At 34.8% G+C, this 16550-nt stretch overlaps 1 protein-coding gene across 2 annotated transcripts in view; it reads left to right on the top strand.

Moving 5' to 3' along the window:
* LOC136840956 (leucine-rich repeat neuronal protein 3-like) overlaps window positions 1–16550 on the top strand; it is a 389337-nt gene that overhangs the window by 363324 nt on the left and 9463 nt on the right. For both annotated transcript variants that reach the window (XM_067107938.1, XM_067107937.1), the window contains exons 2-6: window positions 5706–5852; window positions 6812–6930; window positions 9105–9223; window positions 10453–10708; window positions 14612–14720. In XM_067107938.1, coding sequence (XP_066964039.1) covers window positions 5706–5852; window positions 6812–6930; window positions 9105–9223; window positions 10453–10708; window positions 14612–14720 — 750 coding nt within the window. The remainder of the gene's footprint in view (window positions 1–5705; window positions 5853–6811; window positions 6931–9104; window positions 9224–10452; window positions 10709–14611; window positions 14721–16550) is intronic.

Below are 16550 nucleotides of genomic sequence, written 5' to 3'. Positions count from 1 at the left end.
TCGATTCTATCTTCCATGCAGATAAGGTGAAATGTCGCCATTCGTTGCATGTTCCATTGGGGTATATGTATGTACTGATTGCAATGCAGATTTTACAAGCATTGTCATTCCAATGAACACTGAGATTTCTGAAAAGTCTGACGGTATGATTGTTATAAATATTGCTTGACTCTAGTACTTTTTTCCTGGCTGTAAGCATATATTCAAGACATGATTGGTATTTGTTTTGAGACCAGACTAGCTGAAATTGATTACAGGGCTGCCTTTGGCTTTGGGGTAACCACAAAACTATTTTTTTCATAACCATTGTAAATTAGGTAGTGGGTGTTGTGTACTGGATAATATTCACGATTTTATAAGAAATCAGCAGCATTTCCAGATTTGATAAAAGTCTATATCAGCTCCTTCTCACACCACTGTACTCTGGAAATTCTTGCCCAGCAAGTGACTGGAATTTTGTTTATAATAATGTCAGTTTTGAGACTTGCTTTTGCCTTGCATCAAAGAACTTATAGTGAGTGCTCAGCAATTATAGTTTCTGGGATTAATTCTTACCTTTTTCTACTACTGCAAGGTTAAACAACTGTGCCCAAGGACTAGCAATGAACATTGGTTTAGTAATACCCTTCCAAAGTTTTCAATAAATTAAACTTATTCACTGATGTACAACTGTAACTGAATTTTGATGCTATTTTGTTTTTCCTTCTTTGCTTGGAAATCTCAGTTGGAGTTTTGATTTGTGTCATCGCCTTCGTGACATTTTCTTGCTCCATAGTGAGCTTCTCATTGACTATTTAAAAGACATCACCACATCAGTAGCTGGTGAATAATGCTCGCTACTTTCAGACAGATTTTAAGGAAATCCACCGCAACTGCAAAGACGTCCGAGTATATGAGAGTTTGCGGGCTCATGTACACTTTCAGTATAGTACCTAAACCGCTGTATTCTACGGTAGGCTGCATGTTGGCCCCCATCGTAACCCTGACCTGTGATCCCCAGCATTTGTGGTATTTTCTGTAACTAAGAATTCCATATCATTTTCTGTTCGCATCTTGTAGACTAGAAAGACAACCTCTTTCATACCATGCAAGAACGAAAACTTCAATAGTTTCGGAAAGGAAAATTTACGTTTTCATAGCATTTCTTGATTTTTAAGCTCTCTATCTAGCAGTCATTTACAAAATCCCTCCTGAATTCGTTTTACTTTCCCACTACGTAGTACTTAACTGGCAGCCAGGTGGCGGGTGTTCATTGTATATCTTTATTAACTGCTCCAACGTAGCAGACGTTTAGAGTTAGGCTCTTTGTCTGTTTTAGTGTATCACAAACCCAGATAGCGACGACTAATTAACATGACAGTCTTTTTGGGGATTTCGTCAATCTTCAGGCTTTCGCTAGGTGATAAAAGAGCTCACAGTTCCCCGGTAATCTGCTTGATTTGGTGATAACAGATGTTTCTACCATTATTAAAGCTGATATTTAAAATGATCAACATACTGCTCATTGATCCGTATGTACTGATATTTCTGTTAAATCAATATATTCTCGGTATCAAAATATAAAAATTCTCACTAACGAAAATTTCATCCTAAATGTGATACGAAAACTGCAGTGTTATTGCTATGTGACATCACTGAGCACCCACATCAAAAGACCTGAAAAAATATGCATCACTGACCACAATGATATCAACCCAGACATGATTTTTCATTCAGAAGACTATACCATGATAAAGGGGATGTAATTGCCCACAGCTGAACTGCAAGAACTTTGCTACGAGTTACCAAGAAGCAAATGGAGCTTACAGATATTTGAAGGAAAAAATTTATCTGCACCTTGGACCTAAAGCCTGACTACTTGATAGCCATTATGCTTACAGACAAACGACCTTTTAGATCTAAGTAGTATGGTCATTACAACTTTGACAAGTACAGATTCGTTCAAATGACTTTCTTGCAGTATTTGACATGGCTAACCATAAGATGTTTATAAATACACTTCAGAAATTATGTGCTGGAAGCTATCAGCTTGGCCTCATTCATTTTCACTGGGCTTAATTTTTATGTCCGATATGTCACAAAATAGTGTTCTCGAACCCTTGTCCTTTTTAAATCTCACTAGTGGAATGATTACTGTTCTTAAAAAATAGGATGGTATAGTTTGGGGTTGAGGTATTCTTCGAACACTATTCTCTCTCTCTCCAACCGCAAATCAAAACAGATACTAGCGAAAATAAAGTTAGAACTGATTAGTTTGTAGTATAATCAGAAGAGTTAAATGCATATATCCAGCAAATATTTTGTCTTACTAATAATCAGACTCATAATATGCTCGCGTTCAGTTATTCTATTTAATGAATCAACATTTGCGTACTTGATGTTACTTTCGATTTTAAGCTTTCTTTCTGTTGTACTGAAAAATTTACCATCTAATGCAACAGCACATTCTTTTGTTTCCAAGGCTTCCCATATTTACAGAGATCATATTGGTGCCACATGCTTCAACTTTTTTTGTATTATCCTCGCTTTATTTCTGAAACATTTTCCTCTTTCGAATGATTGTGGCCTCTGAAGATCTTCAACTCCGAGACAAAATGCTCTTTGCCAGCCTTTTACAAGACAAAAAAATCTTCCTTCGATCAGCAGATAAAAAAATCAACCACTCTTAATGAACATAAGCTAATATCATCTTGCAGGTGAACAACATGCAGGTATGATAGAGTTATTAGCAATGAGTGATATGTTTTACTTTTATTAGAGAATCTTTCGTTCCTTAGTTATTCTTTGACATACATATTTCAGCGTTTGACTTGGTTCACATATGTTCTCCATAACAGTTATGAATCCAAAGTTTTTTCTATAGAAATAACTTCTGAGTTTGAGGAATAGTTCCGAAAGCAGGAGTCAGCAAAACATTGAAAATTTAGTCACCGAGAGAAACTAAACACATAGCGTTCTCTCTCTTCAAGAAGAAACTGCGAGTATCCATTTTCTATGAAGTAAGAGGGATACTATGTAAATAAACTGTTAGCTTCATGGTTTCTTAAATGTCATCCTTCTTTACCCGCGCCTTTGTGTTTAAAATTACCTTTTCTTATATACATGTATATAAATAAACACATAAAGTGCCCGATGTTCCTAGCAGTATGTAAATGGTAATAAACCCCGAGGCTACTGGTGTGAACCAAAAAGACTTCGTTCGTTGGGCACCAAACCCTCAGAAAGGGAAAAGGTGTATGGTTAAAAAAGTGCTGGAAAAAATAATATGCAGAACAGGTGAGAGGTTCTGTATATCTCTTGTACATTTAAGAAGTGAAACTTGACTTTTCTGTGTAAGTGCATAAAACAGTTGTAAGCTGAAACATGTTTTACTATTTGGCACTCGCCTATAATACTATGATTTTAAGTAAAAAAAAAAAAAAACCACCCGTATACTGACTCTTTCTTTTAAAGAATAAAAAAAAATTTCTGTCTCTGCAGAGCAATTGAAGGTGAGAGAACTCTGTAACAGAACTACCAAGATCTTGATATCTCTTCCATCGTATGAAAATACTTTTCACAAAAAACCGAAAGGTCAGCAATTCTCATATTGTTTAGTTTGAGGAGTTCATTTTCTTGAGTACCAAGCGATGGAATTATCACACACTTCGTTTCTAATAAATAGCGAGCCTGTACCGTAGCTACCTCCAAGATTAACGCTTTCTCTTGTTTCTTTCCTATTTATTTTATTCCTTTTTTTTTTTGCAGATCAGTGACAGATACGGGCGTTGGGTTATCTGTTTTTCTAACCAGAGCTGGTCTGATTTACTCAGACAACCACCCCATTTTTAACTGATTCTCTATTTGACTTTGGAAAAGAGAGTGCAGCTGAAACGTTCATACAAAAGTACAAGTGTTGTTCTTTGTATTTCTGGAGACCTTAATAAAAAAAATAAAATCATCATCAAAGTATTCAAGATGAAGTTATAATTATGAATACGAAGCAGACAGCATGGAAAAGTCGAAAATGTGAAAATATCGAAAAACATCATTTGTAAATATGAAAAGAAGTTGCAATTATGAATACAGAAGCAGACACCATCAAAAGCAGTGTTTATTTTTATATATTCATATTATATATGTTAATTGGTGTGATGAGTCATATATATAATATATTAAAGATGAAGTTAAAATTATGAATATATATATAGAGAGCATCGAAAAGTCGAAAATGTGCTGTGTAATTGATAGTGATATATATATATATATATATATATATATATATATATATATATATATATATATATATATATATGTGTGTGTGTGTGTGTGTGTGTGTGTGTGTGTGTGTGTGTGTGTGTGTGTGTGTGTGTGTGTGTGTACTGTGTGTACTATATATATATATATATCACTATCATTTATATACAGCTCATTTTCGACTTTTCGATGCTGTCTGCTACGTATTCATAATTGTAACTTCATCTTTAATACTTTGATGACTTATCACACCAATTAACTTAGAAGTGAATATGACCAAAATAAACACTGCTTTTGACGGTATTTCACCTTTTCATATTTACAAACGATGTTTCTATTTTTTCGATCACGATTTCCAGAAGGGTAAAGAAAAACACTTTTACTTTAGTGTCGGTGTTTCAGCTGAGCGCTTTTCCAGTCATGTGTGTGTGTGTGTGTGTGTATGTGTGTGTGTGTGTGTGTAGGTTTAAGCTAGAGATGAGTGAGAATTTAGCTGTAAAAGGTAATTAAGACAACAGAGTTTACTAGGGATGAGAAGTGAGCTTATAAAAAGAGAATACATGAGAAGTGGCTAGTGACAAGGGAAGATGGAATAAAAGCAGTGTTGTGAAACGAGCGAAGGAGGTATTTAGTAAAATCGAAAAATTATTTGAGGAGCAGGGATAATAGAGCATGGGTAAGGAAGTAAAGAATATAAGAATGAAAATGAAACATGACTGAAATGACCATGATTATTTGCTGGCACTTATTTTATTGTCATAAAATATTTATGACATCTTATTATCATCACCGTGTTACCGAGACAGAACAAAGAGTTGTCTTTCAGGTGCCAACATTTGTTGCCCATGCTACATCCTGCTCAAGACAGCCTTCGATATTAGTCTCACTAAATCTATCAGCTTATTTGCATGCGTTATCCTTTCGTCATTTCTCTTTGTCATCTTAAATGTAATAAAAAAAATGTGGGTGCTTGGTGAGCAAGGATTTTAGCAAGTATAAGTTTTCTACAAGGGGAAAATGCTGTATGATGGCGATTTGCTCTTTATTACACACAGCCGATCGGGTTCGAAAGCTGGGATGTCCAACTGTTCCTTGCTATGTTATTTCTCTTACTATATTCTATTTGCCAGTTCTTGATTGTCCATGGGCAGCATTCCTTGGCACGTCTCACTGTCAATTAGTCCCACATGTTTACTGTTGCACCGTCACAGCCACTGGCCATCTTATTTTATCTGCCAATTCTGCAGATCCAGGTCTGACTTGCCATGATTGTACAAAGTCACATTTCATTACCTCGGTTTTAGACAGGACTTAGATCAAAATAAAAAATTTTAAAAAATCCCGATCTATAAAGGAAACTATATGTAATTCAAATGTTAACAATTCCCAAAAATTCAGTTGCATGAAAATACTACTCATTAATTATAAAATGTAAAATCAACTCTTAACCATAAAATACCCCATTGCAGATGATTCTCGAGTTATCGACTATCCTGGTGGTCTGGTGTTCGCCAGCGTTCAGCCTAGAAACAACACACTTGATCTGTGCTACCTGTGAGTGCCTGTACCACACAAGCCCCTTCGATGTTGACTGTAAAAACCAGGAACTTCATGAGGTAAGAGAAAAAGTACTCTCTCAAATGTAGCGTGTTATTCAACAGTTGCGAAATGGTTGTTATTCTTAACACAAACCAGCCTGGAAGCAAAAATTTAACCAAGGCTGCTTTCTAAGTAAGATTTTGACTGCAGTATCATGCTTTGGGATACTTAACTTGGTTCCACTTCTTTCCTTTCCTGTGACTCTTCTGTCTTTGAAGAAGTGAGTTGATCTATTTCTCTGATGCTGAGATATATTTCTGTTAGCCTGTATGTTGTCGCCTATAATTTTTTCATTGAAGAAAAACTCTTGTTGTTTAACAGATTAATTATTCTGACAATAATTTCACCAACAGTAATTATAGGCTTCTGTCGCTTGTATAACCAGAAATATCTGTTTTGTATAGGATTGCCAATTTGACAAATCAGTGTAGCTTTTCTTCGTAAGTTTATTTTTATCAACTAGCGTACTTTTTTACAGGCTTATTCCAACAATATTTGAAATTGAACATTATATATAACGGAATCCGGTGAATTAACATTCACTGGTTAGGGTTTAAGTTGTTTAAATCAATGGAAATTCCAAGATACGGAATATTACTCAAACAAAAAAACACACATATACTTGTACATACAGTACACACACTCACATATATGTATGTATGTATGTATGTATGTATGTATGTATGTATGTATGTATGTATGTATGTATGTATGTATGCATGAGTGTGTGTCTGAAAATGAAATTATTACTTTTATTCTAAACGAAATGCTACATTTATTTGTTAAGAACTGTCATATTTCTGTAGTCAGGCCCTCTCTGAACCATTTTTTCTTGCTGCATCTGAATACCTGTATTGCCACTCAAATATCTAGGAGCTCCTTATACCCCTCAAATTTCCAGTGGCCAAAATTTAATGTTGTTTATTCTTGTCTGTGTTAAAAAGAAGGAAAAACTCAGTCAGTTTTTATATTTCAGGTTCCGGACCTAACTCCGAACAACATCACGTACCCTTGGATTCTAAATTTCGATAACAACCTCATTCAAGAAGTTCCCGTCTTTCCTAGGCAGGAGAGCCTGATAAGTCTGACCCTTAGGTAAGTTTCACGGAGCAGCAGAGAATTCGCGGAATTTTTCTGATTTATTTCTTGGTAGTAAATTTTAATGTCATTAAAATGTGGTAGATAAATTCTTCCAAATACGTTCCATATCAAGACATAGCTGGCATGAAGTATTGAAATGGCTAGTGACCTTTGTCTTGAATATCTCCAGAGTTCTTTCTTGAGAAAATGTCTTATCTTAGAAGCGCATACAGTGTGTGTATATATATATATATATATATATATATATATATATATATATATATATATATATATATATATATACAGTATATATTATTATATATACATATATAAATTATATAATTATATACAAGCATATATTATATATAATATAATATATATATATATATATATATATATATATATATATATATATATATATATATATATATATATATATATATTATATAATTATATGTATAATATATATATACATACATAAGTATATATATATATGTAAATGTGTAAGTGGTGCTTGCGTTCCAACTCTCGAGCACATTTATATTACCTGTCTTGAAGAATCAGTGATGGTGTTGCTATGATGGCATGATTATTCAAAATACGGAGTTTATTTCCTAACTTTTGTTTATTTATTACGACTTCAACAACTCTTGTAATGCGTAAAATACGTCTGGTGTCGTTGACCGAGTCAAATTAGAATTGAAAATACATTACACGGCCGTAGGTTACTGATCTCTCTCTCTCTCTCTCTCTCTCTCTCTCTCTCTCTCTCTCTCTCTCTCTCTCTCTCTCTCTCTCTCTGTGTGTGTGTGTGTGTGTGTGTTCCTCAGGACATGCTGTAGGTTAGTCAAAACAATTTTGTCTGTCATATTCATTATACTAGGCTAATAATGACTTGTATGCTTTTGAAGTCAGTACCATTTTAATTATAACTTCGTTGCTAAGAGTACTGACCATTACTTGCCTTTTAGTCCACACATGACTTGCGATAGAGCTTACATTTGAGAAGGAAAACTAATATCCTTCTATTTGAACACTCTGATTCATAGTTCTTGTTAACAAAAATGCAGCTTTAGCTCCAATGAAATTATTAGACAATATAATTTTGTGGATAGTAGTTAGTGCTTAAAACCCGTAAGGTAATAAATTGCACAGCAAAATTATAAGCTTCGACTTCAGTGAAAGCCCATTATAAATATGCTGCCACTTTTTGAGAAAAATGAATGGATTCAGTATTCGTCACCTTGAGAACCAAAATATGTTCTAACATTACAGGTTAGCAGACAGACCTGAACATTCATAAGAATAGAAGATTTGCCTTATTCTGTTCGTCTATGGCGCTTTACCTTGTTTACTTCCTTTCTCTTTTTCCAATCTAATACCGCCGCTCACCCCCACCCATCTCTGATCACCATCTAGTTCTGTCCCGCGCATTTCATCAAGAGAGGGTTTAAGTAGCGACGAATGCTGATTAAAACATATTTTTCACTTGTTCTATATCCATTTTTACCCCTGGAATGGAAATATATTTAAAGAGAAAAGGTAAAACTACTCTGGATAAAAAATCAAAAGGACGAAATTTTCTTTTTCTTTCTTTTTTCGCCACTGATACCCTTTAATGCTTTGATTCACCCTATTATCAAAGATTATATGTACGCGCATTAGATAACCACGTGCCCATTGTGATTAAAAAAAAAAGACTTAAATCAAATTATAGTAAGTTACTTCACTTTCACAGAAAAGACAGCCAAAATTCCATTCGTCGCGTTGATACCACATCATAAGTGTGGAGAGAGAAAATAAACTACCATAAATTTAAATGTATCAAAGTGGTCTTTCATATTCTTTCGCATTTAATTTCTGGTACTAGTAAATTAATTCTGTTAACTAGTTCTTTGTCCATTCCTTAAAATTAAGTTTACTATTATTCAAGTTATTCTTTCAAACCACGATAACTATAATTCTGACTGTATTACATTAATCATTAAACTGATCATCCTCTAACCAGGCGTCAAATATCATTGTACTTATTCTTACTTTATGCATCTACCTTCCCTCTAGTTGTGTCTTCAAAGACGATACCGATTAATTTGGTTACTTCTAATAAAATAAATGAAATATTATAGCTACGATATCTTCACAATACCGAAGCTCTTCTATAACACTTTAACCGATCATTCCATTTTCAGGAGGAATCGTATCACAAAAATCAACGACGGTGCCTTCAAGAACTTGGTCTACCTGAAGGAGCTGTACCTACAGAAAAATCTCCTTACGGGAGACATGATCACCAATAATGTCTTCAAAGGTCTGCCAGTTTTTAATACTTCTTCGTAATTTTCCATGTTAATATGCAGTAATTTTTCATAATATTTCATGGTAAATTTTAAGGATTTTGGCTAAAACCACTACACTATGCCTCATGTCTGAGTTTTATGTTGAAAGACTAAGACATCGGTTAACCAATTAGCGTTGAATAGCTTATTTTTAAAGTCTATAATCAGGTGATAAGTGGAAGTCTTTGGGGTCTGTGTATCACTGTTAATGCTAACTGAATGATATAGTGTGTAGCTTTGATAAACTTTTGCTGAGTAAAAATACTGGCATAAAAACGTGTTAACAAAACAAACTTTTCAGGCCCAGTGGTTTTGGAAGTCAAGATAACCCCCCATGTTTTTTTTTACTTGATTTTGAGCTCTATTTAGTAAACTAGTCACTGATAGGTTTTAGAACTAAGAAATGAAGGACTTCTTCGTAATTTACCGATATTAGTAATGAAAGGACGGCTACGATATTTTTTTTTATTTCCTTATTCCTTCGTTACCCTTTCACATATCAATCTGTCGTCTAAAAACAATATTAAATTACCGTATGCGACGCTCAGTCTTTTACTGACTTTACAAGAAGCATAATATCATTTTAATTTTTGTTCACTGGAGACCACAACACGTTAGAAAACTGAAATGAAAGCAATCATATCAAAGCTCTTTATAGTGTGGTTTATTCTAGATTTAGTATTTAAAGCACTATTATCCCACTATGGTTCTATTAGTTTTTATTTGAACTTAATTCTATTTTACAGTGCCATTATAAGCATATCATTTGCTTCGAAACCACAGCCTACAAACCTTAGATTATATTTTGAAAAATTACCAAGAAACAATCAATGCCAACTATGGCAATGCAAATATTGAGAGGAATTAAGATTAAAGAAGTGAAAATGTACAGCACATGCTAGCCACAACTCACCAAACACCGGTCGAGTAGAAAGATGACGCAAGAACCAGAGAACAATATCTGTATGATTAAGAAACACTAAAGGGCATAGCATAACGAACACATTATTCTGAATGGAAGAACGAAGAGGGGATTTCTTAATGTGTTTATCACATGTCTTATCAATGCATGGCTCTAAAGCAGTTATCAATAACTCCTAATTTTCAAAAATTATTAAGACAATTTTGATATATATATTTCCGTCAGTATTTTTTTGTCGCGAAACTGAGGTAGGTTTTTAACAATTCTCATTCTCTACAGGTCTCTACAATAATACCGTCCCAGAACCACTGGGGCTCGAGGTTCTTGATCTGGGCTACAACAACATCACTACCATAAAAAATAATGCCTTCGTCCACCTGCGGTCACTGAAGAAGCTGCTTTTACCTCATAACCCAATTAAGGACATCTCCTACTCAACAGCCATGGCCATCAACGAACTGGTAAACCTACAGGAGCTCGACTTGTCCCAGACAGGCATCAGCAGATTTCCTGATCATTTCCTCGCTGATCTCAGGTAAACCTCGGTCATTTCCTATTTGTAGTTTACAGTAAGATAACTGTGAAAGTTAAGGTCTACATTTACCATTTAAATTTTTAAAAAAATCTCCACATAGCCTAACTCGATCCAAACAATGCAATAGAGGAATTCAATCTTTATGGAATCAAGCATCTTTCTCAAAGTCAGTTTAAGAATGAGCAAGGAAATTCATACATAAACTACAGTATGTACAACAGGGAACAGCCGAAAATGAGGATTCCCAAGGTGGAGAATTTGTGCCTTTGAATGACAAAAATGCCCGAAACGTCCTAGCTAACTAGGCTAAGAAAAATATGTTCAGATTGCTTAATGACTGAAGCATATGAATTTCCATGTGAGTCCAATTTACCAGAAAGTTAAATACTTCAGATTCTTGGCTTATCATTCCTGTGATAAAGTCAGGCACATTTTCAAGGATGACAAAGTATGGGCGTCCATGACATACTGCAATTTGTCGTACTACATGAAGGAAATCTCGAGTACAAAAGATCCTGTACATTAAGTGTACTATTGCTCTAATTGCAATGAAGACTGGATCATCCTCCCCATTGTACTATAAGGGCAGGTTATTTATGATATATTCTGCCTTAGCCATGATTGTGGTGACCTCTTGGAAAGAGATATTCCTTAAGATGGTAACCCTCATGAGACCGGATTTCACAAGAGCAATGATGAGCTCATAAAATCCATCCATCCACGGGACCACAGAATGATAAATCATTATGTAATGTTCCACTTTATCAGGAAATCAGAAACTTTTGGAAAATCTTTGTAGAAATTTGTCTACCATGACAAGGATAGAGGAGTTTTCAATGGTGAAAATTTGTGGGAGCCCATAGCATGCTGTAATTTGTCATACAACACATAGGATCTCTCGGGCACTAAGAGTACTATACACAATGAGGGCCAGTGATCTAGTTATCATACAGGTAAAGAAACAAGTGTAAACTCAGCTAATCATTTCAACATCTACTACACCATTGTTTGAGAAATATTTCTACATACATGAGTGGCTCGAAGTATATTAGTCTCTTTGTTAGGAGCAGAAGATATCTGGACAGGTAGGAAGGTGTGCTCTGCAACCTTTTGCAATTTATAAAGGTTCTTAAGAGCACCTTCACCAATTGCTTCATTCTCTCTGTTTAAAACTGTTATCACAGGATAGTGATAAGGGCATGCACCTGGCAGTACAGGTGTGACTCATGTAGTGCTTTACAAGATGAAACTATAGTGATGTTCAGCTACACAAATGGGGTACTCTTCTCTACTTGCCAGCATCCCATATTGTAATTTTTGCAGCAATACCTGTCAGTGCTCCATGTCGCAGTTTTCCCAGCAATGAATAATGCCTTCAATGTTCACATACAGACCTAGTTACCTGGAGAGTTTTCTGGCATCTGGAGGAAAACTTGATCGGTAATCACCTTACAGAACCTAAAGCAGTGTGGGCAGGGCTTTCCACATCATGACACAAATAGCTACAAGAAGCATTAAAGATGGCATATCATCCTTAGGAATTGTCTTATGAAAGAAAACTAGGCGAAATAGCAAGTGCACGCATCTTCGTCAGCCGCTCATGGAACTGGGTCAGTGATGATGCTAACTAAGAAAGTCAGGTTCACAGGGCGAGGTGCTTTATGTGTATCTTACAACGGGTATTCTCCCTAGCTTAAGAAGGCCATGGAGTCAGAGGTCATAAAGCACAACCACACCACGGATAGCCCGTACATAATGAAATCCGGAGTATTCTCTTCTCTCAGTACATATATCAAGATATGGTGATTCATTATTCCGCACATTTCATCTTTGCTTCTTCAGGGGTAGCCCTTATCAATACACTCAATTAAGTCCATGAGCAGTTACAATGTTAGTCACGCTGCAATTTGTCCAATGCGTGATTTACTCATAATCAATTAGCGTTCTCCTCCATGACTGGCTGTGTATGCATAGGTACCATAGGGTTTCGAGAGGGTGAGGTGTTGGAGCACATACAAAATGCAGTGTGCACAACAGGAAGCAGATAAAAACGGAGAGTCTCAAGTTGGCAGAAAATTTGTCTTCCATTGTTAAAGGTACCAGACGTGTCCTAAAACTATATTCACAAGTTTTATAGAGTTAGTCTAATTATTCCCTTAGACAACTAGCTGATGTAAATATGTAAATCACTGATTATGATTAAGCTGGAACAAAACTACTCCAGTTGATAAAGTAATAAGCACCTTGTTTACATAAACTTATTACTGATGAATGTAGAGGGGTCTTCAAAGTATGAAGTCGTCGTCGAATTTCTTCAGCAGTGGTAAGGAGCTTGATTTCTCGGGCCCTTGTGACTGGGACATAGAACAGAAGGAAAAAGGAGACAGCTCCCGCCTTAAATACGCAATTACTAAGGAATGCAAGTTGGATTAGTGGCTGGTTAAGGTGTAATAGGCAAGGAGTTTTGACTCCTTTAATGACCTGCTTTCACTTCTTGTAGGGCGGCTGCCCCATAAAGCTAACATAGCTTTGACCCTTACTGGACCATTCACATCCTAACGAATTCAGAACCCCGTGAGAATCTTGTGTGACTAGACGGCACAGAAACCTAAGCGTTCAACAAGGAGATTGTGTGAAAATTCCAACATGGGGAGAAGACACAAAGACAACGAGGAAGAAATAGGGAAACAAAATTTCTACATCATTTAGGGAGAACAGTGTCAGGAGGAGGTAAAGAGGTGGCCTACTCCTATGTATGTCATATTATATACAGTACTGACACACACACATATAGGCCTATATATTATATATATATATATATATATATATATATATATATATATATATATATATATATATATATATATATATATATATATATATATGTATGTATTATATGTATGTATATATATGTGTATTGTATATATATATATATATATATATATATATATATATATATATATATATATATATATATATATATATATATATATATATATATATATATATATATATATATAATGTGTGTGTGTGTGTGGTGGGGAGGCACTTGAACTTTTGTGGAATTTTGCGAGTCGGACATTTTCATTCCAATGTATGTATAGCATTATTTTAAAAAAGATGTGATGAAAAACTGCTGCAATTCTATGCACACATACATTTTGCTCATAAGTAACTCCGAATTTCAGCAGTTACATAAGTTGAACAGCGAAATCATGCCCAGTATAGGTTAGATGAATATGAGTTCCAAGTAGCTCAATCACAAACGAGACGCAAACGAAGTACTGTACCGTTCTTTTACCTACAATTACCTTCATGGATTAAATAGTTGCATTCAGAGCTGAATTAAGGAAGGGGCTTAGCATACAAAACAACCTAAGTGCAAAGAAAATTTCTTACTAGGAGATGGCCCCAGTAAACACAGATTTTAAGTTTAAACTAATAAATTCTATTTTGTAATTTATGAAATGCATGCTAGTGTCCTTTTTCAATAAAATGATTATCCTTTCGTTGAAATATAAGTTTATAAATATATTGGTCTGGAAAATTACAGGATGTAAAAATATATAAACTTTAGGAATTACAGTATATCGAAAACGAATTGCACCTATACTAGGATACTCATAGCCTTAAGAAATATAAAGCATGTCCATAACACAAAGTTATTAAATTACTCAGCTTGCTTTTATAATGACAGATAATTCCAGTTTTATTCCAACAATGTGTCTGCTTCAGTTTTATTACTATATTAATATCCATTTTACAATATCATCCAGATCTTCATCAAGGGAAACGGAAATTTGTTAACATTACTTTATATGCTGTCGATATTATTAATGCCAGTGTTAATGTTTTATCAGAAACATTACTACAATTATTGTAATTATCATTATTTTTTTCCAGGAATCTCCAGGTGTTAATCTTGGCAGGAAATAACTTCAATACCGTCCCAGAGGAGCTTAATTATGCACACAACCTCAGGCTACTGAACCTCAATGCCAACCCCATCATAGTAAATATCTGTTATGATTTTATTAGCATATTAATAATGTAATGGGAATTTATATCAACTCAGAGATTAGTGGTTTCCTTGAAGCAAGAAAATGTTCTAGAAAGACGAGTAAATAAATAAAATTATATTTTATCTTATGAATCATATTAACACGGTCCACTCATCTTTAAGAAAAAAAGATGAGAAATGATCAGTGAGTCCAGAAACTGTTATGATCAGAATTTCTAAATATAAAAAATTAGGTAGTTCTCTATTTGAAAAACGGTCTTTTGAATAATACAAATGGCTGTTTATATCACACATTAATGAGGGAGGAAATATTCGTTAAATTAGCATTAGTGCTTGAAGCTGGACCAGAAAAAAGCTAAAATTCAAGTTTTATCTGCATCAAGTCGCGATTATGCTATTTATCAGCTTAAGAATTAGAAGTAACTAAGAACCAGGATAATTTGTGAGAATACCAGAGGCTGCTTTAAAGAAGGTAAAATATAGCTGGTAAAATTAAAGAATGTCATGCTTCTTACAAATTGGTCTCGGTGGTGAATAACAAAAACTTGAGGGGCTTCGAAGTAAGGCATTAAGATCAAAGCAAAAAGCTCGTCATGATAAATGCCTTCTCAGTGTTCAGAATACTGAAATCATTTGCTCTTTAGTCAAAACTGCCAAATTGTATACATGAATGTTAAAATTAGGAACAATTAGCACGGGAGAGAAACAGTCTTTACGTCTAGGTATAGTATCCCTTTTATATGTCAGAATCAATAGGCGATGACTAATATAAGAGGAATGCTAAGGGAGTGGATAAGAATGCTAATGTAATGCACCGAGGCTGATGAGGAAAATCAAGGTCTTTGACGTTGCAAATACGTGCAACAATCTCATGCAACCCTTTCAGATATCTCCTGTGTTACAGGGCTAAAATAAGACAACTAAAAGCCATCTCTTGCACGGTAGCTCCAAGTAACAGTTAACCTTGGGAAACTGGGCATAAGTCACGCTTTAAAATATTTCATTTTTGTCAAACCGCTTCCTCAAAAGCTATACAGAAACATTTGAATTTACGTATTTCATCTTTAAATGCGATCTTACTGTGAATGACTTCTATTTAACATTTTCCCTAAAACCAAACGAACTGTAAAGACTTTAATAGATAATATAACAAACCCATTCACTAACGACTGGTTTTATCACAAGGAAGTTATTAGTCATTTGATTTAGAATGTTAATTACGGACACCTTGCAACAAACAGCCTCTAGCAATACGTTAAGAATCGGAGGAGGAAAGGATATTTGCCTAAACTCCCAAGAGGTTCCACCAAAATCAATTGGGTAAAAAACCAAGGAGCATAGCAATCTAGTCTCAGAGTACTGCAACTTTGATGGAATGTACATTGAAATTATGAAACTATGTCAGTTGCAAAACTCCAATTCAGAATTGAATGCCACATTCTTATTCAGCACAATTTACAGACATGAATGCCAATGGTCATCAAAAATGATTTCAGTGATACAAAAAAAAATGTCTGTTAAAAACTCTTTCCAACTGGCTATTAAAATCGGCTGAACTGTGACCAAAGCAATTCTGAGACTAGTGCATGCAAGCTAAGCACAAATCTTAAGGGTCGTTTCAGTCAAAAGGATTTTTTCGTATTCGAGAAATGCAAAAGTATGATGGGTAAATTTTAATCAACCATTTACCCTCCCTGCTGACCGAGAGAAATAAATTGAACACTAAAAAAAATTGCATAAACACCACAATAAGGAAACCCAGGAAATGAAAGGAATCTTATACTGGTTCTAATCACCCAGAGAGACAGACGTGTATTGCTC

The sequence above is a fragment of the Macrobrachium rosenbergii genome, chromosome 8 (genome assembly GCF_040412425.1).
Source record: "Macrobrachium rosenbergii isolate ZJJX-2024 chromosome 8, ASM4041242v1, whole genome shotgun sequence".
Classification (NCBI taxonomy): Eukaryota; Metazoa; Arthropoda; class Malacostraca; order Decapoda; family Palaemonidae; genus Macrobrachium; species Macrobrachium rosenbergii.
This window is presented reverse-complemented; position numbering and strand designations above follow the sequence as displayed.